This window comes from Dryobates pubescens, chromosome 25 (assembly GCF_014839835.1).
Source record: "Dryobates pubescens isolate bDryPub1 chromosome 25, bDryPub1.pri, whole genome shotgun sequence".
Classification (NCBI taxonomy): domain Eukaryota; kingdom Metazoa; phylum Chordata; class Aves; order Piciformes; family Picidae; genus Dryobates; species Dryobates pubescens.
Window position 1 is genome coordinate 1,340,243 of NC_071636.1, and position 19,932 is coordinate 1,360,174.

At 56.0% G+C, this 19,932-nt stretch overlaps 2 protein-coding genes across 2 annotated transcripts in view; one reads left to right on the plus strand and one right to left on the minus strand.

Moving 5' to 3' along the window:
• The window catches only part of ASCC2 (activating signal cointegrator 1 complex subunit 2), a 29,061-nt gene extending 16,543 nt beyond the window's left edge, over positions 1-12,518 (plus strand). The window contains exons 11-19 of the mRNA XM_054173079.1: positions 206-274; positions 876-950; positions 1,168-1,363; positions 2,096-2,310; positions 4,407-4,526; positions 7,758-7,979; positions 10,118-10,229; positions 11,185-11,261; positions 11,750-12,518. Coding sequence (XP_054029054.1) covers positions 206-274; positions 876-950; positions 1,168-1,363; positions 2,096-2,310; positions 4,407-4,526; positions 7,758-7,979; positions 10,118-10,229; positions 11,185-11,261; positions 11,750-11,918 — 1,255 coding nt within the window. The 3' untranslated portion in view covers positions 11,919-12,518. The remainder of the gene's footprint in view (positions 1-205; positions 275-875; positions 951-1,167; positions 1,364-2,095; positions 2,311-4,406; positions 4,527-7,757; positions 7,980-10,117; positions 10,230-11,184; positions 11,262-11,749) is intronic.
• Positions 12,519-17,410: 4,892 nt separating this feature from the next.
• LOC128898518 (cytochrome b-c1 complex subunit 9) lies at positions 17,411-19,932 on the minus strand. Its single transcript, XM_054173047.1, has 2 exons — positions 19,762-19,932; positions 17,411-17,689 (listed from the first exon to the last, which is right to left on the minus strand). Exons 1-2 carry the CDS (start codon positions 19,900-19,902, stop codon positions 17,648-17,650), a joined length of 183 nt encoding a protein of 60 aa, XP_054029022.1. The 5' UTR covers positions 19,903-19,932; the 3' UTR covers positions 17,411-17,647.

Genomic DNA, 19,932 nt, shown 5'->3' on the forward strand with positions numbered 1-19,932 from the left:
AGACCAGGCTGCCTGTTTGCTGAAGCCACAAAGGAAGCTTGTTCCCATTTGACCTTTTACTCCTGAGAAAGCCCCAAAGTGGTCTGAGATCCATTTCAGATGGAATTTCCCCCTGGTGTGTGAGGCTGGGGGGCAGAATGTGGAGCATGTGCAATGAGGTAGCCTCACCACTGGGTTTTTCTCTCTGTGCCATTCTTCTCTGCAGCTGTGAGAATATTCAGCCTTTCATTGAGGAATTTCTACAGATCTTCACCTCAGTGCTTCAGGAAAGGAGGTGAGTCTGCCCAAGGGGAGGAGGGTCAGCTTGCCTTCCTCTTCCATTCTTTACACCAATATTGCCTGAGACATCCTTATGAGGCACTGGGGAGGTACAGATCATTCTAACTGGCTGGGGAAAGTGCTGTGAGAGGGTTTCAGTCTCTGCAGTGCAGACTTGACTGTGAAGGTGAGGAGGATGTTGTGTGACACTGCAGAATACCATTCTCCCCTCTCTCTAATCCCAGCTTTCCCAGTGGCAGATAGCAATTTAGCCATTAGCTGCCTTGACAAGTGAGACTGCTGTTACTAATGGTGCTTTTCAGCTGGGGTGACCAGAGCAGAGAGCTGCTCAGTGCTCATGCTGAGGATGCAGAGCAAGTGGCAGAATGGGGAGCTCAGGAGGAGCGTGGCAGCTGGCCCTGCTGGCTTGGAGGGAAGTGCAGCTGCAGGGGAATGGGGATGAAATCAGCCCTGGGAACGTGTGCTGCAGCCAGCCTGGGGTAGGAGGCTGTACCTGTTCCTACCTGAGCAGTGAGGAGGTGACAGTGGCCTGGCAGGGATGGCAGCAGCTCTGCTGGTGATCTGTTGGGTTGGATGAAACCTGCTCCTGTCCTCAGGTTTCTCCGTGACTATGACGAGTTGTTTCCTGTGGAGGATGATGTCAGCCTGCTCCAGCAAGCCTCCTCCACCCTGTATCCTTTGCTGTCACCTTGGGCCTCTGCAGGCCTGCCCAAGTGGCACTGCCACTGCTGCTGCCTCTGGTGAGGCTGCAGGGCTGGCAGTGAGTAATGGAAAGGTTTCTGTCCTTGGTGGTGGAGCCACAGGCTTGGGAATTACTGAAAACATAGTTATTGCAGGGCCAGGCCTGAATGTGTGCATCTGGAAATGTCCTTAATGCTGTCCCCCTAGAGATGAGACCAGGGCAGCCTACATCCTCCAGGCAGTAGAGAGTGCCTGGGAAGGGGTAGGCCGGAAGAAAGCACAAGGTGCTAAAGATCCAGCACCAGCAGCAGCAGCTAAGGGAGCATCAGCAGGAGTGGAGAGCACTGCAGAGGACATGGAGGAGCTTGGGGCTGCATATTTGTCAGAGGAGGAGGTGAGTAGAGCTGTGGGGAGGCCTGGGTCCTGCTCTTTCTGTCCTTTGGTCTGTGAAGGGAGGATTGGTTTGCTTGCTCTGGGGGATGGACGTGGGAGCTTGAATCACTTCTCACTGTGGCTAAATCTCAGTGCAGCTCCACGTGCCTTCTGACATGAGAAACTCAGGGTCCCAGCGTGGTGGGGTTCAAAGGGACCTCTGGAGATCATCCAGCCCAGCCCCCTGCTAAAGCAGGGGCAATCACAGCAGCTTGCCCAGGGTCACAATGGCCACAGGAGACTCCACCACCTCTCTTGGCAGCCTGCTCCAGGCCTCCAGGCCTCCAGCACCCTCACACCAAACAAGTTTCTCCTGTTCAGATGGAACCTCCTGGGTTCCAGTTTGTGCCCATTCCCCCTTGTCCTGTCCCTGGGCACCCCTGACAAGAGTCTGGCCCCAGCCTCTAGCCCCCCACCCTCTAGCTCTTGCTGAGCACTGATTCCCTCTCATCCACATTTGAGGAAGGGATTCTCCAGGGCATCCTCACTGCCTCAGGGGCAGAGGGAAGTCATTGTGTGCCCGAGTCCACGTCACAGACTTTGTGTAGTACAAACTTAGCTCATTTCCCTTCCTCTGACTTCAGTCTTTGATTCTGTGTGTGGAATTCTGCTAGCCCAGCCTGCTGCTCTCCCTGTTTCCAAGGTGCCCTCCCTCAGCTGCTGTCTTTCCAGTAATGCCTCCCCTTGTGTCTGCTGTCCGCAGTGTGCTGGGGCAGCTGCTGCGCCCCTCGCCAAGGTCTCGGGGGTGGAGCTGGACTCCCTCATCTCCCAAGTGAAAGACCTGCTGCCAGACCTTGGTGAGGGCTTCATCCTGGCCTGCCTGGAGGAGTACAGCTACAACACAGAGCAAGTGATCAACAACATCCTAGAGGACAAACTGGTGCCACACTTGGCCAAGCTGGACCGAAGAATGCAAAGGTTTGGGGTTTGGTTGTGGTTTCTCAGTCCCCAACATGCTTACCCAGGGTTGGATGCCTGTAGAGCTGTGGAAGGAGTCACCTGCATTTCCTGGGGGTACAGAGCTTTGGTGAGAGCTTCTCCTTGCCATCTGCTGTCAGCTCTCTGCCCTCATGGTGTCCATGCAGAGGACTGCAATGGTCACTGGTCAGCATTTCCCAGAATCCTAGAATGGCTTAGGTTGGAAGGGACCTTAGAGATCATCTGCTCCAACCTCCCTCCCATGGGCATGGCCAGGGACACCTTCCACAGACCAGAGGGCTCAAGGCCTCATCCAGCCTGGCCTTGAACACCTCCAGGGAGAGGGCAGCCACAGCCTCCCTGGGCAGCCTGTGTCAGTGTCTCACCACCCTCCCTGGAAAGAATTTCTTCCCAATCTCCAGTCTCAATCTGCCCTCCTCAAGCTTCAATCCATTGCTCCTTATCCTGTCACTACAAGCCTCTGTATAAAGTCCTTACCCAGCTCTCCTTCAGGTGCTGGAAGGCTGCTCTAAGGTCTCCCTGGAGCCTTCTCTTCTCCAGGCTGAACAGCCCCAGCTCTCCCAGCCTGTCCCCACAGGGGAGGTTCTGCAGCCCTCTGAGCATCCTTGTGGCCTCCTCTGGAGCCTCTCCAGCAGCTCCAGGTCGTTGTGCTGGGGGCACCAGAACAAGTCTGAGCAGAGCAGAGGGGCAGAACCCCCTCCCTGTCCTGCTGCTCTCTCTCTACTTGGGATGCATCCCAGCACACAGCTGCCTGCTGGGCTGCCACTGAGCCTTCCTGGCTCCTCTTTGGAGTCGCTTTAGTTTGTCTGCAGCTGCTGGTGTGTGCTTGTGCTGCCACAGCAGTTCCTGACTGAGTGTCAGGATGTGAATGTGCTGTTTGCTCACATTTCATGGGGGAATGGGCAGCCTGTCCCCATGCTGCATTAAAACAGGGACACATCTTTATCAGAAATGATGGAAAGAGTCTTAGTTTGGGAACTGTCTTCACTCTCTCCCAGTCAGATCTGCTGCCTCGGGGCACCGACGATGGGGGTGGGCTTTGAGAGGAGGGTTGGGGAAGGCAGGGGGGGTCTGCAAAGCCAGCAGTTAGAGAAGATAGGGCTGGGATGGTTTTGGGGTGGGGTTTTTTGTGTGCATCTTGAAACACAACTGTCAGTTCAGTAGCAAATGTGGAGGTTTGATCACTGCTGCCCTGAGAAGTGAGCACAGCAGCACTGAGAGATGCCCAGCTGAGCTGACAGCACCAACTAACTGAAGAGAAAAATAAGGCTCTTTTGACTTAGAAATTGAACAAACCTAAGCCTGGAACTCTGAGAAAGGCTTAAGAAGGAGCCACAGGGAGATAAATACCCTGAAATCAACAGCACCACATTATTGGGATTTTTTTCCCCAGCCTGTAATTCATCATAGTTAGCACTGGGCTTTACTGAGTCACTGCTTTGAGAGCAGGCAGCCTGTCAGTGCTCCAGCTGCTGGCTGCTTTCACTGGCTCCTGAATGAACAGGAGGGGTTGGGGTGGGGGCTTTGTTCTCCCTAAGATGCTGCAGATTCCCCACAAAGATCAGCTTTGAAAACTCTGCCTTTTGTCTGTGCCTTGCAGTGCTTGTGTTGTACTCTAGTGTGAGAGGGAGGAACTCACTTGGAGCCTTGACTCTCCCCTCCTCCTCTCTTTCTTTTACTCCCCCCCTCCACTCTCTTGCTCCCCCCTCCTCTCTCTTGCTCCCCTCTTCCCCTTTTCCTCCTCCCTCCCCTCTTTTCCTCCCCCTCCCCTCTTTTTCTCCCCCTCCCCTCTTTTCCTCCCCCTCCCCTCTTTTCCTCCCCCTCCCCTCTTTTCCTCCCCCTCCCCTCTTTTCCTCCCCCTCCCCTCTTTTCCTCCCCCTCCCCTCTTTTCCTCCCCCTCCCCTCTTTTCCTCCCCCTCCCCTCTTTTCCTCCCCCTCCCCTCTTTTCCCTTCAAAGAGGATCTCTGTGTGCTGTGGCTGACTCAGCCCAGCGAAGAGCAGCCTGATGTCTCTAGGAGAGGAGCAGACCTCGCTCATGCCACTGTTTCCCTTCTCTCTCTGACTTCCACCACCAGGCAGCTGGAGCCAGACCCCACTCCCCTGCTCAGCTCCCGCTCCAATGTCTTCCAGCAGGATGAGTTTGATGTTTTCAGCAGGGACTCCGTGGACCTCTCTCGGATCCAGAAAGGCAAGCGGTGAGTACCACACCCCCTCAGTGAGCCCTGCCTGCCAGCAGCAGGGAGCCCCTGCCAGCCTGCAGATGGATTTCTCCTACAAACCTCCTGCAGGAATTTGCTGAGGCTTATCAAAATGTTTCCCACCTGTTTCTTCTGTTTCTCTGGGCAAGTCAAATGAAATACTGAGGGGCTGGTTTCAGTTGGTGTTCCTCCTAATTGACTTTTCCCTCTGTCTGCTGTTCTGAGCTTGCTCTGCCAAGCTCATTTGTAATGCCAGGCTCTTGCTTCTTGCTCTTAATGTTAGACTTGTACTGAACAACAAACCTTGAAAAGCAGCAGTTTCAGTGAGCCTGAGCTCGTGACTCAGAGCTGAGGATAAGCAGTGATTTGGGTTAGATCCAAGTGAAGCTTCAGTAGCCACCTCCTTCAAAATCTGATAGCACTCAGTGGCTTAGGCTGCTTTTGTGGCTCCTGCTGCTGGAAGCTTCCTGCTGAAGGGCACTTCCTCTGCTTCCTCCCCAGTTTGACATGTGGTGCTATGCAGGTTTAAGTGAGGGCATTGTCCTGCTGGCTCCATCAATGGCAACTGGATCTTTATAACATGGTTGACATAGAATTACTTTGGTGAAAGTAAAACTGACTCAGTTCAGCTGTTAACCCAGCACTGCCAGGTCACCCCTAAACCATGTCCCTCAGCATCACATCCTTACAGCTTTTAAACCCCTCCAGGGTATTTCAGAGTGACTTCTTTCAGAGGCTTTTTGAGCACTTTCTCTAACCAGCCCAGTCTGTTCTTCATGCTGGTGTGTGCTTACACAGAGCTCAGTAAGCTTTCAAACTGGAGAAGAGCAGATTTAGATTGGATGTTAGGAACAAGTTTGCACCATGAGGGTGGTGGAACACTGGAACAGGTTGCCCAGGGAGGTGGTTGAGGCTCCTTCCCTGGAGATATTCAAGGGGAGGCTGGACAGGGCTCTGGGCAACCTGATCTAGTTTGAGGATGCCCCTGCTGAGTGCAGAGGGGCTTGGACTAGATGAGCTGTGGAGGTCCCTTCCCACCCAGATCATTCTATGGCTCTGTGAAAAGGCTGGCTGGAAATGGAGCCACGTGGAAGCACCTGGTTAAGGGTTTGGTTGCAAAACTGCATCAAGCTCCCAGGATAAAACTGCTTTGATCCTGGAGTCCAGATAGGCAGCATCTCAGCAGCAGTGCTGTAGTGTCCATAGTGGCCTGGCTAGGCAAGGAAACAACTTTCCTCTCTAGCCTGGGCAATGACTTTTGAAGCCAAGAATTCACAGCCAGCCTCTCTGCTCCTTCCTCATCCTGCTGCCTTGCTCAGAGTGCAGACTGGCACCATGTTAGCAGGGGCCTTGTGCACACCCACCCACACCAGCTTACCTGCACCTCCTCCAAGCCTTGCAGGTGTGGGCAGCTGCTGGACAAGGCAGAGAGCACCCTCTGAGTTCAGTGTGGAATAACCCTGCTGCAGCTCCCTCTGCAGATCCCTTAGAGGGTTCTCCTGCCCTGGTGTGAGATCTGCTTTGGATTCCAGTGGCACCAGGATTTTTCTTCTGGTTTTCTCTTTCTCCTTCTTAAAGCCATTTGCTCACCCATCTCTGCTTCTGGCTTGGGTGCTGGTGCTGCCTAAGCTTGATGTTGCAAAGTGCTTCAAGAGCCAGGCCAGACTGGGTCCCACCGTGCCAGCTGCTCTGTGGCTAAGTGAAAGAAAGCAAGCAGTTTAGGGCAGGGACTTGGTGTGAAAGAGAAAGCTACAGCAGGATGAGGAGAGCAACAGTGTGAGGAAATGATCACAGAGGTGTACAGGTGAATCTTAGCTGGTGCTGAGAAGTGATCACACTTGTCTGTGCCTGTCCAGCTGTAATTGCTGGCTGAATCTGCCTCTTGAAGTCAGAGCATGTCCTGAACACCATGGGACTAGAGGAGTTCTTTCCTGGAACTGGTGTCTGAGGCATTCCACTGCAGCTCTTCTGCAGTCATCAGACCAGCTCAACAGGAAACAATTAGCAAATGCTTAGTTCAGTCTCATGCTGAATACCAGCAGAAGATGTTATCCCAGCCCAGCTATGTGTGAACTAACCACAGGCTTTGTAGGGCATTTTGTAGCTAAATGCAGGCATGGAGCAGAGTGAGTCAGCTGGGAGAGAGGAACCATTTCTGCCTGCAGTGGTGCTTTGTGCTGGGGTTCTTCATGAAAATCAGGCTGCTTGGATCCCATCCCCACTGCTTGGATCCCATCCTCACTGCTTGCTAGTGTGGATGAGCCCTTGAGCACCCAAGTCTAGTTGAGAGGTGTCCCATGGCAGGGGGGTTGGAGCAGATGCTCTCTAAGGTCCCTTCCAACCCTGGGCCATTCTGTGATGCTCTAATTCACTTCCCTCCTACATTTATCCAAAGATGGTCTATGCAGAGCTCTGAGGTGGGGTGGATCACAGTCTCTGGTAGCTTGTTTTGTTGTTTTCCTTCTCACTTGTGCTTGTTCTAACTCCTGCTTGCTGCTCTGGTTGGGTTTTGGCTCTGCCTGTCTACATCCCCATTTTACATCTCAGGTTTGTAAGCTGAGGTTCCTGTCTCTGCTGCTGTGTGTTGGTGCAGCCCTGCTTGGTGAACTCCGGCTGTGCCTGCTACCTCAGCAGGGTGTTGGAGGGCACTCCATGCTGCCAGAGCCACCTCATAAGTGGGAGGTTTGGGCCCAACACCTACTGCTCCAGATTCACCTGTGAAGGAAGACTGAGAGGACTGGGGCTGGTTAGTCTGGAGAGGAGAAGGCAGAAAATGCTCAGGGGGTTGGAGCAGCTCTGCTGCAAGGCCAGGCTGAGGGAGCTGGGGGTGTTCAGCCTGGAGAGGAGAAGGCTCCAGGGAGACCTTAGAGCAGCCTGACAGTACCTGAAGCAGGCTACAGGAAGGATGGAGAGGGACTGTTCATAAAGGCCTGCAGGGACAGGAGCAGGGGCAATGGCTCCAGACTAGAGCAGGGCAGACTGAGATTGGGTATCAGGAAGAAGTTCTTCCCTGTGGGGCTGCTGGAACACTGCAGCAGGCTGCCCAGGGAGGGGGCTGAGGCTCCAGCCCTGGAGATCTCCAAGGGGAGGCTCAGTGAGAACCTGGGCAGCCTGATCTAGCTGGGGATGTCCCTGCTGGGTGTGGGGAGGTTGGACTGGAGGAGCTTTGGAGGTCCCTTCCAGCCTGGCCCATTGAGTGGTTCTCTGTCTTGCCGCGGAGCACAGGAGGGAGGAGGAGAGCACCAGGAGCCTGCTGAACGACAAGCGGCTGGTGGCGGAGCAGCGGCAGCGCTACAGCCACTACAGCCTGGTGGTGGAGGAGCTGCCCTGGCAGCCAGGAGCAGCCCAGCTCTACAGGGAGGACTATGAGGATGAGTATGACGACACTTACGACGGCAACCAAGTGGGAGCCAACGACGCGGACTCGGACGACGAGCTGATCAGCAGGAGGTAGGTGCTGCGGCCGCGGCGGAGGGGAGGCAGGCAGCCCTGGAGCTCTCTGGCCTGCACACACCTCTCCAATACCTGTGGCCAGCAGGGCAGGAGAGCTGATTCTGCCCTTTTGCTTCGCTCTTGTGAAACCCCCTTTGAATACTGTGGTCAGTTCTGCTGTCCACATCGTGGGAAGGACACAGAGCTGGTGGAGCACGTCCAGAGCAGGCCACAGAGGTGATGCAAGGGCTGGAGCAGCTTTGCTGTGAGCACAGGCTGAGGGAGCTGGGGGTGGGCAGCCTGGACATAAGACTCTGAGGGCACCTTAGAGCTGCCTGCCAGTACCTGAAGGGATCCTGCAGGAAGGCTGCAGAGGGACTGTTCCTAAGGGTGTTTGAGCCAGGCCAAGGGGGAATGGTTGGAAGCTGAGGCAGAGCAGGGTTAGACTGGAGCTTAAGAAGTTCTTCAGTCTGAGGGTGGTGAGACTCTGGATTGGGTTGCCCATAGAGGTTGTAGATGCCTCCTCCCTGGAGGTGTTCAAGGCCAGGCTGGACAAGGCCTTGGGCACCCAAGTCTAGTTGAGAGGTGTCCCTGGCCATGGCAGTGAGGTTGGAGGAGATGATCTTCGAGATCCCTTCCAACCTAAGGCACTCTGTGATTCTGTGAGCACAGGGGCTCAGCTCTGTGTCTCAGTGAGGACATGCATGCTTCAAACCACCCCTTTGACTGCTGCTGGTTTCTCTGTAATACACAAGGAGGGAGTTTTGGGTCTCCCTTCTTGTGGGGGTAGGAGTTGTTGCCATGCCATGTACCCAGGATCTTCTCAGGCTTCCACTTTCTGCAGCTGTAGGACTTGGTTGTTGCCTCAACTGAACAAACCTGAACTTGCCACTGGGTTGAAGCTTGCTCTCAGCAGTGCTTCTGCTCACGGGACTCTGTCCTGCAGTGGGGGAAATGTGCTGCCTTAAATAATTGGGGTTGAGTGTGGTTGTGTGGCTGGTTAGCCAAGGGAAGCTTCAGCATGTGGTACAGCTGGCCTTGTCCCTCTGAAACCCTGGAGGTCAGACCTGGAAGCACTCTGCAGCATGTCCCCAGTGAGTGACCACTGGAGCCAGGGAGCTTTCAGGGAGCAAAGGCTTCATTTTGGATGGTAGAGTGTTTCACTTAGAATTAAAAGCTGGAGCACACAGGGGTTTGAAAGTGCTCTGACATGTGACAGAGACATTGGAACTTCTGGTGAGTAAGGAAGATGCCACCATTGCTAACCTCCCCCCAGAGGGCAGCTTTGGGGTTCCTTTGTCCCTTCTGCCTTTTTATTGTCCCTCCTGAAGCAAGGTGAGCTTCAGTTGAAAGCCTCTTTGTGGTTTGCTTGTGACAGCAAGGTGCTCAGGTCTTCTCCCCTCTTTCAGGTGCTCCCTGCTCCTAGAGGAGGAGCAATGAGCAGAGGGTAGTGCTGAAAAGCAGATCTATGGGTGTGAAGGAGCAGAGGCTTTTCTGCTCTTCCATGTGTTCCTTTGGCAGGGGGATCTGAACTCCAGCAGACTTTAAGCACACACACATATATGCACATTAAAGAAGAGCTATAGGCATGTGGCAAGTTCTCCCTGCACCCCCAGGCCCTCTGCTGCTCTCTGTGTGCAGGGTGATTCATACAGCTTGCTGGGTTTCTCCAGGTATGAGACTGGGGCACAGCAGTGGAAGGGGGCAGTCAGAGCTTGTAGAGCATGGCACTTTCAGAGCTCTGTGTGCTCCTGTCTGAGCCTGAGGAGGATTTGCCCTTGGTGAGCTCAAGCCCAGCAAAGCATCCTCCTTCCTGCTGCCTTGTGGCTGTGCCTGGATCCTCTTCTCCCCCAGTGGTTTCCTTGCAGAAATTCCTTCTGAGGCCTCAGGTTTTTCCTGCTGTGGTTTTTTTCCCTTCAAAACTATTATTATTTTCAGTGAGCACTCCCCAGTGAATCATGTGTGCTCAGGAGCTGCCCACAGCAAGTGGGTCAGCAGCTCCTGGCTCCCTGGGTTTTCTTCTTTCCTTCAGTCCATGAAATGTGTAGAGTCTCATTCTGGAAGGGCAGGATGCAAAGCAGAAAGGATCTGCTGCTCCTCAGACACCTGGGGCTCTGCTCTCCTCACTGCTGACTGTTCTGTCTCTTGCTTTGCAGGCCATTCACAATCCCTCAGGTCCTGAGACCAAAAGGACAGGAAGAAGGACAGGAGGAAGAAGAGGAGGAGGAGGAGGAAGAGGAGGAGGAAGCTGAAAAGGAAAGAACAAAGGTGACATTTAGTTGATGGTTTGGGGACCTTAAAGATCATCCAGTTCCAACCCCCTGCCATGGGCCGGAGGCCTCCCACTAGCTCAGGTTGCTCAAGGCCTCATCCAGCCTGACCTTGAACACCTCCAGGCAGGGGGCAGCCACACAGCTGGAGAGCAGCCATGGGGAGAAGGAGCTGGGAGTGCTGGTGGACAGCAAGTTCTGCATGGGGCAGCAATGTGCCCTGGTGGCCAAGAAGGCCAATGGGGTCCTGGGGTGCATTTAAGAGGAGTGTGTCCAGCAGATCCAGGGAGGTTCTCCTCCTCCTCTGCTCTGCCCTGGAGAGACCTCACCTGGAGCACTGCACCCAGCTCTGGGCTCCCCAGCTCAGGAGGGACAGGGATCTGCTGCAGAGAGGCCAACAGAGGCTACCAGGATGAGTGAGGGACTGCAGCACTGCCCTGGGAGGAGAGGCTGAGAGCCCTGGGGCTGCTGAGGCTGCAGAGGAGAAGCCTGAGAGGGGATCTAAGGAATGCTTCTAAATCTCTGAGGGCTGGGGGGCAGGAGGCAGGGCACAGGCTCTGCTCAGCTGCAGCCTGGCATAGGCCAAGGGGCAAGGGATGGAAACTGCAGCCCAGGAGGTTGCAGCTCAGCAGGAGGAGGAACTTCTGCCCTGGGAGGCTCCCAGAGCCCTGGAGCAGGCTGCCCAGAGAGGTTGTGGAGTCTCCTGCTCTGGAGCCTCTCCAGCCCCATCTGGATGTGTTCTGTGTGCCCTGTGCTGGAGTCTCTGCTCCTGCTCTGGCAGGGGCTTGGACTCAATGACCTTCAGAGGTCCATTGCAGCCCCTCACATTCTGTGAGCCTGAGGATAGACAGTGAGTTGACTTTGTTCCACGCTCCACCAGGCTCACCTCCTGCTCTATCCCTTTGCATGATGCAGAGGGGCTCACTGACCTCTTTCCTCCCTCCCTGGGGCAGGACCACTTCGTGCAGGACCCAGCAGTGCTGCGGGAGCGCGCCGAGGCCCGGCGCCTGGCCTTCCTTGCCAGGAAGGGGTGAGTGAGGGGCAGCTCTCTGGGGTGCAGCCATGGCTCTGCAGTCAGCTGCTGTTCTGCTGCTGGCTGGAAGTGGTGAGGCCATACCTGTTCCTTGACATTCCTGCATGTCAGGTCACCACTGTGCTGCTGGGACCTTCCTCTGCCCAACTTCTCCTTCCCTGCTGGTCGTCCTGTCCCATCAAATGGGCAGGCCTGCTCCTTTGGCACGAGCAGCAGAGCCCTGTGCAGGAGAGGATCTTGGAGAGCACAGCTTGAGCAGCTGCCACAGGGCTTTCAGGACAGCTCAGGTGCTGGCTGTAGCTGGCAGAGTCACTGTGCAGCACACAGTCACGTGGCTAACGCTGCTGCTCGGCCGTGGCAGAGCTGGGGGGAGAAGAGGCTGCAGGCCGAATTCCTCACACCCAGTTGTTCCTTGGGATCAGTGGATTTCCTCCCCCATGTGTGCAGTGGGTTTGTGGTGATGTCCTTTCTGTGTCCCCCCCCAGGCACAGGCATGACAGCTCTGCTGTGGTTGGGAGCGCCAAGGGCCAGGGGCAGAGCCGGGACACGGCGCAGGAGCGCAGGAGGAAGGAAGCCAACAAAAGCACAAGAGCAAACCACAACCGGCGAGCCATGGCTGACAGGAAGAGGAGCAAAGGCATGATCCCCTCCTGAGAGACTGGGCCTGGCTGCTGCATCACCCCAGGCCTCTGCTGTGGCAGGAGGCAGCTCTGCTCTGTTCCCTCGGGGCTCCCTTTGCTCAGGGGACAATACCATGGTCCGGTGCCTGGCTCCGGCAGAGCTGCACACCCCGAGGGAGGGCTCTCTGCTGCTCGTGGGAAGAAGCTGCCCTCCAGGCAGAGCCTGGCTGCTCTGCAGTTGGGAGAGATGTTTGTGCTGCCCTGCACCTTGCCATGTCAGACAGGCTGCATCAGCCCTTCCTTTCCTTTTCTACTATTTATAATTCTGAGAATTTTATTTTCATACCAGCTCCTTGTGCCCTCTCCACGACTTCAGGCCCCACAGTGGGCAGCTCTGATCAGAGCAAGGCTGCTCTGGAACAGCTCTCGTAGCTTTCTGCTCCACTGCACTGCCTTTTCCTCAAAGCACAGCTTGCAGGTTGGTGGGAAGAACACTCAGGCCGTCCCCTCTTGCCAGCAGACACAAAGGAGTTCAGGTCAGTAAGACCTCAGCATCAATTTCTGTCCCTTGAGTGAGGTGTGTGAAAGCAGAATGGGCAAATAAACCATTTAAACCTTTCAGTTGGTGTTTTGTAAAGGCTCTTACAAACCCTATTGATCTGCAACTTGGAGGAAGCTCAACGAGCCTTTTAATGTGCTGTAGCTGCAGGCAGTGGAATTCAGCTGCTGTTTAGTGTGATGAGATCTCAACACAGCCACTGAGACCAAAGATACCCAAGAAATCCTGGCAGAGGCATCCTAAGCAAGATGAGAGCAGCCTGGAAATTGGCAGCAGGGTCAGAGCCCCTGGGGAGCTGCCTCCTCAATAACCACTTGTCACACTCTGTGAAGCAGAACTGCCCTGATCACTCTGCTTGCTGCTGGGGAGGCTGGCAGCTGAGAGTAAACAGTTTGTAGTTGTTGGAAGGGCTTCTCCTGAGGGCTGTTTGGGCTTGGTTTTTTTAATGGAGCTGTTCCCTAGGCAGAAGAGAGAAGCAAATGACTGAGCTCACCCTGGAGCCTGCTTGGGAGGTGCTCAGATGCCATGGCAGGGCTGCTACTGTCACGTGCCCAGGCAAGCCTGGAGTGTCTGCCAGCAGCTGGTGACAAAACTGCTCCAGCACAGCTGGCATGGAGCCTTAGCACGCTGCTGGGGTGCTGCCTCCATCACAGGGGTGAACTCTCAGCTAAGCAATTGGCTCTTCCTTGGTGAGGCTCTCTGTCCTCTGCATGCTGAGAAAACTACCAGTGGGAGATGTGGCACTGGAGCTCTGCTCTTCCAGCTGCTCCTGAGTGCTGCAGGAGGAGAGCTCTGGGAATAATCAGCTCTGTGGGTATGTCCAGGGCTTGGGAATTCGCTCTGGGCACATCCAAGGCTTGGGAATCCACTCTGTGGGCACACAGGCCCTGCCTGGCTGTGCACACAGGGCTGAGTGCTGCTGCCACACAGAGTGGTGCTGGGGCTGCTTTCAGGAGGGGCAGGAAGGACTCTCTCCGTCTTGCTTGGCACCTGCACAATCCCCTCAGCCAGGGCAAAAGCAGGAGCCTTGCATTCCAGTTACAGAGTGGCTTTGGATCCTGCTCTGAAGGGAAAGCCTGAGCTCTGGGCTTGTTTGGGGGTGCAGAGGGAGCCTCAGGACTGGGCACTGTCTGCATGACAAACTTGGGTGTCCTTGGGGATGACTGCAAAACAACCAGAGGATGAGGAGCAGGGAAAGGCCAGGGCCCCTTAAACCCTTGTCCCTCAGCACCACCTCTCCAGGGCTTCTCAGTCCCTCCAGGGAAGGGGCACTGCACCACTGCCTCGGGCTGCCCTGTCCCAGGGGGCAGGGAAACAAGGAGGAGCAAGAACAAAACCTGCTCCCCCACCAGAACCCCACTTCATCTTCCCAAAGCAGCTCCTGCTGCCTCTACCCCATCCTCCCCCTCCCTCAACAGCTCCTGCTCCAGCACCACCAGTCTTGTACCCATCCCAGAGCCAGGGGCAAGACCCTCACCCAGCCAAGGTAGCACCCAGAGGAGCTCAGCCCCAGCCAGCACCCGTGGAGGAGAGGGGAAGGGAGGGAGCATCAATCATGGCCCTAACAACCGGGGGGCCAGCAGGCCCCCCGGCCTTTGTTGTCACCACCACCATCACCCAGGGTGCAGCAGGGGCACTCACCAGAGATGAGAGGAGGATCCTCAGCCCAGATGGGCTCAGCTTAGAGCTTCTGTCGTTCCTGGGGGGCATTAAATAGGGCAGTGGGTGGGGAGGGCCAAGTGGCCACACCTGGGCTGGGAGGAGACTCCAGCAGAGCCCAGGTGCTGTGGGTTTGAGGGGAAAAAGGTGTGTGTGAGGGGGGTGGAGTGGGATGGGGGTGGAAAAGGAGCAGATCTGGTGGGAAAGGGGAGGTGGTGATGAAAGAAAGGATTGCTCAGATGGCTTTCTTTTCCTTCAATCTGTCCTGATGTACAACTGCAGCTCGTGGCTGGCTTTGCCTCCATGCACAAAGCACAAAGCCATCAATGCTCCATGAAATGAAGCACAGTGGAGGCTTTTACAATGAGTGATTTCCATCATTATCATTTGCTCAGTGGGAAGAGCTGTGCCTTGCAGAACAAGTTTTAACAAAGTAAAGAAAAAGGTCTGCCACAGGGATTTTTTCCCCCTGGATACCAGCAGACAGCAGCAGGAAGACTGAGAGTCACAGAGGCCTGGAGCAGGCTGCCCAGAGAGGTTGTGGAGTCTCCTGCTCTGGAGCCTTTCAAGCCCCATCAGGATGCATTCCTGTGTGACCTGTGCTGGATTCTATGCTCCTGCTCTAGCAGGGATTTGGACTCGACTTCTTCCATCACCACCTCCCCTTTCCCACCAGATCTGCTCCTTTTCCACCCCCATCCCACTCCACCCCCCTCACACACACCTTTTTCCCCTCAAACCCACAGCACCTGGGCTCTGCTGGAGTCTCCTCCCAGCCCAGGTGTGGCCACTTGGCCCTCCCCACCCACTGCCCTATTTAATGCCCCCCAGGAGCGACAGAAGCTCTAAGCTGAGCCCATCTGGGCTGAGGATCCTCCTCTCATCTCTGGTGAGTGCCCCTGCTGCACCCTGGGTGATGGTGGTGGTGACAACAAAGGCCGGGGGGCCTGCTGGCCCCCCGGTTGTTAGGGCCATGATTGATGCTTCCTCCCCTCCCCTCTCCTCCACGGGTGCTGGCTGGGGCTGAGCTCCTCTGGGTGCTACCTTGGCTGGGTGAGGGTCTTGCCCCTGGCTCTGGGATGGGTACAAGACTGGTGGTGCTGGAGCAGGAGCTGTTGAGGGAGGGGGAGGATGGGGTAGAGGCAGCAGGAGCTGCTTTGGGAAGATGAAGTGGGGTGCTGGTGGGGGAGCAGGTTTTGTTCTTGCTCCTCCTTGTTTCCCTGCCCCCTGGGACAGGGCAGCCCGAGGCAGTGGTGCAGTGCCCCTTCCCTGGAGGGACTGAGAAGCCCTGGAGAGGTGGTGCTGAGGGACAAGGGTTTAAGGGGCCCTGGCCTTTCCCTGCTCCTCATCCTCTGGTTGTTTTGCAGTCATCCCCAAGGACACCCAAGTTTGTCATGCAGACAGTGCCCAGTCCTGAGGCTCCCTCTGCACCCCCAAACAAGCCCAGAGCTCAGGCTTTCCCTTCAGAGCAGGATCCAAAGCCACTCTGTAACTGGAATGCAAGGCTCCTGCTTTTGCCCTGGCTGAGGGGATTGTGCAGGTGCCAAGCAAGACGGAGAGAGTCCTTCCTGCCCCTCCTGAAAGCAGCCCCAGCACCACTCTGTGTGGCAGCAGCACTCAGCCCTGGCTCCCCAGCCCTGTCTGTGCCCACGGAGCTGTGAAAGCTGCTCTTGGGTTTTGCTCCCCACCAGCACAAAGGTTTTTAACTCCTGTTTGTGTTTTTAAACACTTCCCTCCTGACACCCATTTGCCAACCCAGGGAAGCTGCTTTCATTAGCACCAGCTCTAATTAGCTCTGCCTCATCCACTGCTGAAATTCCTCCTTAGTGAAAATGTAGTGAGGAGGAGGGAGAGCTGTGGCTTCTGGGCTGGGAAGGTGGGAAGAGTCACTCAGCCACATCTGCCTCCCCCAGCAGAGCCCAGAGTAATGAACTGAATCATTACCCCAACAGTCCTTCAGCAGTCCCTGTGGAGAGGTTTGAAATGCTCACCAGGAGCAGTGGTGGACTCCTCAGTGATGCTGCTGAGGGGATTTACTCCTTCCCCTCCGGGTCACCCAGCTTAGAGGGGTGCAGGCTCCTGGCAGAGCTGAGGGCTCTCTTCCCAGTAATTCCACTGGGACTGGAGGCTGGAAGCAGGCTGGCAGTAGGCTGGCAGTGTGCTGCCCAGGCCTGACACCACCATTCTGCCCCTCAAGGGCCTGAAGGCAGAGGTGGGGGAGTGGCCTAGACCCCAGCTCAGTGGGTTTATCAGTGTCTACAGGGCAGGAGGCTGGGGCCAGACTCCTGACAGTGGTGCCCAGGGACTGCACCAGCAGCCACAGGCCCAAACACTTCATTCCTGGGCATTGGTGTTTGCTGTGAGGGCAGAGCTGATCATTTGCCATCTGCAGCTAAGCAGAGGACTCTGCTTCCATTCTGCAGCTAATAAACCCCCAAATGCTTTGGGGCAACCTGGGAAGAGATTTCTTCAGCTAGTTGGTGCTTGTCTCACTTCCTCTCAAGCTGGCCTCCAGAGCAGCACAGTGTTAATTGCCCTGGGGAGTGAGAGGAGATCCTCTCAGTGCTGGTCAAGAGCTAAAGGGAGAGGGGTCCAGACTCTTCTCAGTGGTGCCCAGACAGGTGAGGAGCAACAAGCACAAACTGCAACCCAGGAGGTTCCATCTGAAGAGGAGAAAGTTGTTTGGTGTGAGGGTGCTGAGCCCTGGAGCAGGCTGCCCTGGGAGGTTGTAGAGAGCTTCCAGCCCCCCCTGCCCCCTGTGCTGCTGGGCAAGCTGCTGTGGCTGCCCTGCTTTAGCAGGGGTTTGGACTGGCTGATCTCCAGAGGTCCCTTCCAACCCCCTCCATGCTGGGGTTCTGTTTTGGCCAAGCTGAAAGCAACCCATGGTTCCCATTTTGAGCCCAGCAGATTGATGGGCACCCAGCAGCTCCTGCTGCAGTAGTTCTGAGGCTCAGGTGGCCAGGGGTGAGGCAGCTCTTGCTGGCTCAGGCAGGGGAGGCAAGAGCAGCTGCTGAAAACCACTGACAGGTCAGAACCAGCCTGTCCTGTATGAGGTGTGAATGGCTTTAAATGACTTGGAGGTCAACAAGACCAGGAGAAAGCAGGGAGCTCCTCACCCCTCCCTTCAAGCCCTACTGAGGCAGCAGCCAGGGGTCCTGTCACAGACCACAGCTCCATCAATGCTTTCAGGCCATGCTTAGGGTGTTGTGATTGCTCAGCATCTTAAAACTTAAGGCCTGTTTAGGTATTCTCCACCTCCCAGACAAGGAGAAGTTGGACACAGAGCCAGATGAACACCCAGGCAGGAGAGACAGACCAAGAATGCTTTATTTTAACAGGGTAAGTTTGAGAAGAGCAGCAGCAGAACTCCCTGAGCCCCTCTCGGGCTCCATCCCAGCAGGAGGTGGCTGATGCAATCTGCCTCAGAGCTGTTCAAGCAGGAATCCATTTCTGGTTTGATACAGCCAGCTTCAGGAGGCCACATCCTTCTCTGCAGGCTCTTTCTGCCACCCCAGGCTGGATCCTGCTGCTGAGCATTTCCATCTTCACTTCTCCTCATACTTGTGCTTGATGTGTTTCCACAGTTTCTGCATGCAAAACAAACACCACAGCCCCCACACAGGCAGCTCAGCTTCCCAGCACTCCTGCCAGGAAGCTCCAGCTCAAAATGCATCAAGCCAAGAAACCTACATCTGCAGCAGGGGACAGCATGAGGAGAAGAGACTGCCCAAACCCACAAGTGCCAGCAGGGTACAGGTGGCAGCAGTATCACCCCGTGGGCACAGCCACCCTGCATCTCCCTGCTCCCCATCAGTACAGCCAGCCCTGTCCCAGCCCCACAGCAGGGGCTCAGATGAGCAGTGAGATGGCAGCTGAGAGCCACCAGCACACAGGCTCAACCTGCCTGTGGAGCAGGAGGTGGATGGAGCCAAGAGCCCTGGGCCTGGGGCTTTCACTCCAGGCAAGGAGGGAGCTGCTGCCTGCCACATCCCCTGTTCTCCTGCATCAGAGTAGTCTGGTCACAGCCTCAGCTGCCTCCAGTAAGAGGGTGGTGAGCCTCTGCAATGGGTTGCTCAGGGGGGGTTGTGGATCCCTCCTCCCTAGAGGTATTCAAGGGCAGGCTGGATGAGGCCTTGAGCAGCCAAGCCTAGTTGAGAGGTGTCCCTGCTCAGAGCAAGGAGGTTGGAGCCACTCTAGGATGCCTGCTCAGGCTGGAGAGGCCAATCCTCCTCCTGGAAACAAAGGCTGCACAAAGGGATCTAACTCCAGGCACTGAAATCTGCCAGCACAAGGGCAAGGCACATGCTGTGCTTTGCTCTTTGCTTTAGGCCATGAAAGAAGTTTAATTTCCTTGATGATTTCATTTTCTAGCACTGCTTGAGAGAACATCAGCACACACATGAATCAGTTCTACAGCTAAAAGGAGCTGACTGCAGAGCTGAAGTGCAGCTGTGACTTTGTCAGGTTTTAACAGTGCCTGTTGCTAAGGAGAGAGGTAAGGACCCTGCTCTTGCTCCTCCTCAGCTCACCCAGCCCCTGGGAGGTAGCTCAGGGCACTGAAGCCATCACTTGCTGTGGTACCAGTTTCCACCTCTTTTTATGACCTGGTTCAGGAGGCCAAAGAGCAGCAACTGTGCTCCTGGGGAAGGGCAGGGCAGTTCTTTTCAGCATCTGATCCATGAGGATGACCTGGATATCCTGGGGAACTGCACCCTGGGGGCTCTGGGGGACAGCAGCACTGCAGGACAGTGACTGGAGCCACTCTGCTGCAGGCAGCACAATCAGAGGTTCTGTACTTGCTGCAAGTCTCTGTGGTTGTACCCAGGCAGCTCCTACCAGAGTGCAGGGGCCCTGAGCATCCTGCTCTGGTTGAAGATGTCTCTGCTCACTACAGGCTGGTTGAACTAGCTGACCTTGAAAGGTCCCTTCCCAACCACTCTGCTTCTATGATTAGTCCACCACAGCTCTACATTGAAACAGAGGGATGACACAGCCAGCTCAATGCATTTTAACCTTCCTTCACCCCACTGTTTTGACCCCTCTTCTCCAGCTGGAGAAGCCCAGGAACACACCAACGCCCCGATGACCCAGAACTGTGACACCAGCACAGCCTCCACGGAAGAGGCAGAGCTGAACTGCAGCCTCACATTGATTCAGCCTGGGGAGTGCCTGCCTCCGGGCCAAGGAGCCTTCTGAAGAAAGGCTGAGAGCCCTGGGGCTGTTGAACCTGCAGAAGAGCAGCCTGAGAGGGACTCTGATCAGTGCTCAGCAAGGCATAAAGGCCTGTGGTGGGCAAGAGGCTGGGGCCAGACTCTTGTCAGTGGTACCCAGGGACAGCACAAGGGGCAATGGGCACAAGCTGGAACCCAGGAGGTTCCATCCGAACAGCAGAAGAAACTTGTTTGGGGTGAGGCTGCTGGAGGTCTGGAGCAGGCTGCCCAGAGAGGTTGTGGAGTCTCCTGGTGCGGAGAGCTTCCAACCCCATCTGGCCATTATGCTGCTGGGCGAGCTGCTGCGGGTGCCCTGCTGAAGCAGAGGGGTTGGACGGAGCGCTGCCCAGAGGTCTCCTCCAGCCCGCACCGTGCGGGGCCTGCCTGACCTTCAGGGCCCAGCCCTGCGCCCGGGGCCGAGACAGCTGCACGCCGCCGCCTCTCCTTACCCCCTCGTTGAGGTGCTCGAAGATAGCGTCGGCGCCTTGGTCGAAGGCGCGCTCGAAGACGACGGCGCCGAGGATGATGGTGAGGGCGAAGGTGGAGGTGCGGCGGAAGAGCGAGCTGTAGGCCTGCCGCAGCAGCGCCATCTTGACCGCACGCTGCGCGCGGGGCTGCGG

Coding starts and splice junctions, on each gene's coding strand:
- LOC128898518 (XM_054173047.1), bottom strand. CDS start 19,902: ATGGCGCTGCTGCGGCAGGCCTACAGCTCGCTCTTCCGCCGCACCTCC. Junction 17,690..19,761: donor TCGAGCACCTCAACGAGGGG/GTAAGGAGAGGC, acceptor TTTTGCATGCAG/AAACTGTGGAAACACATCAA.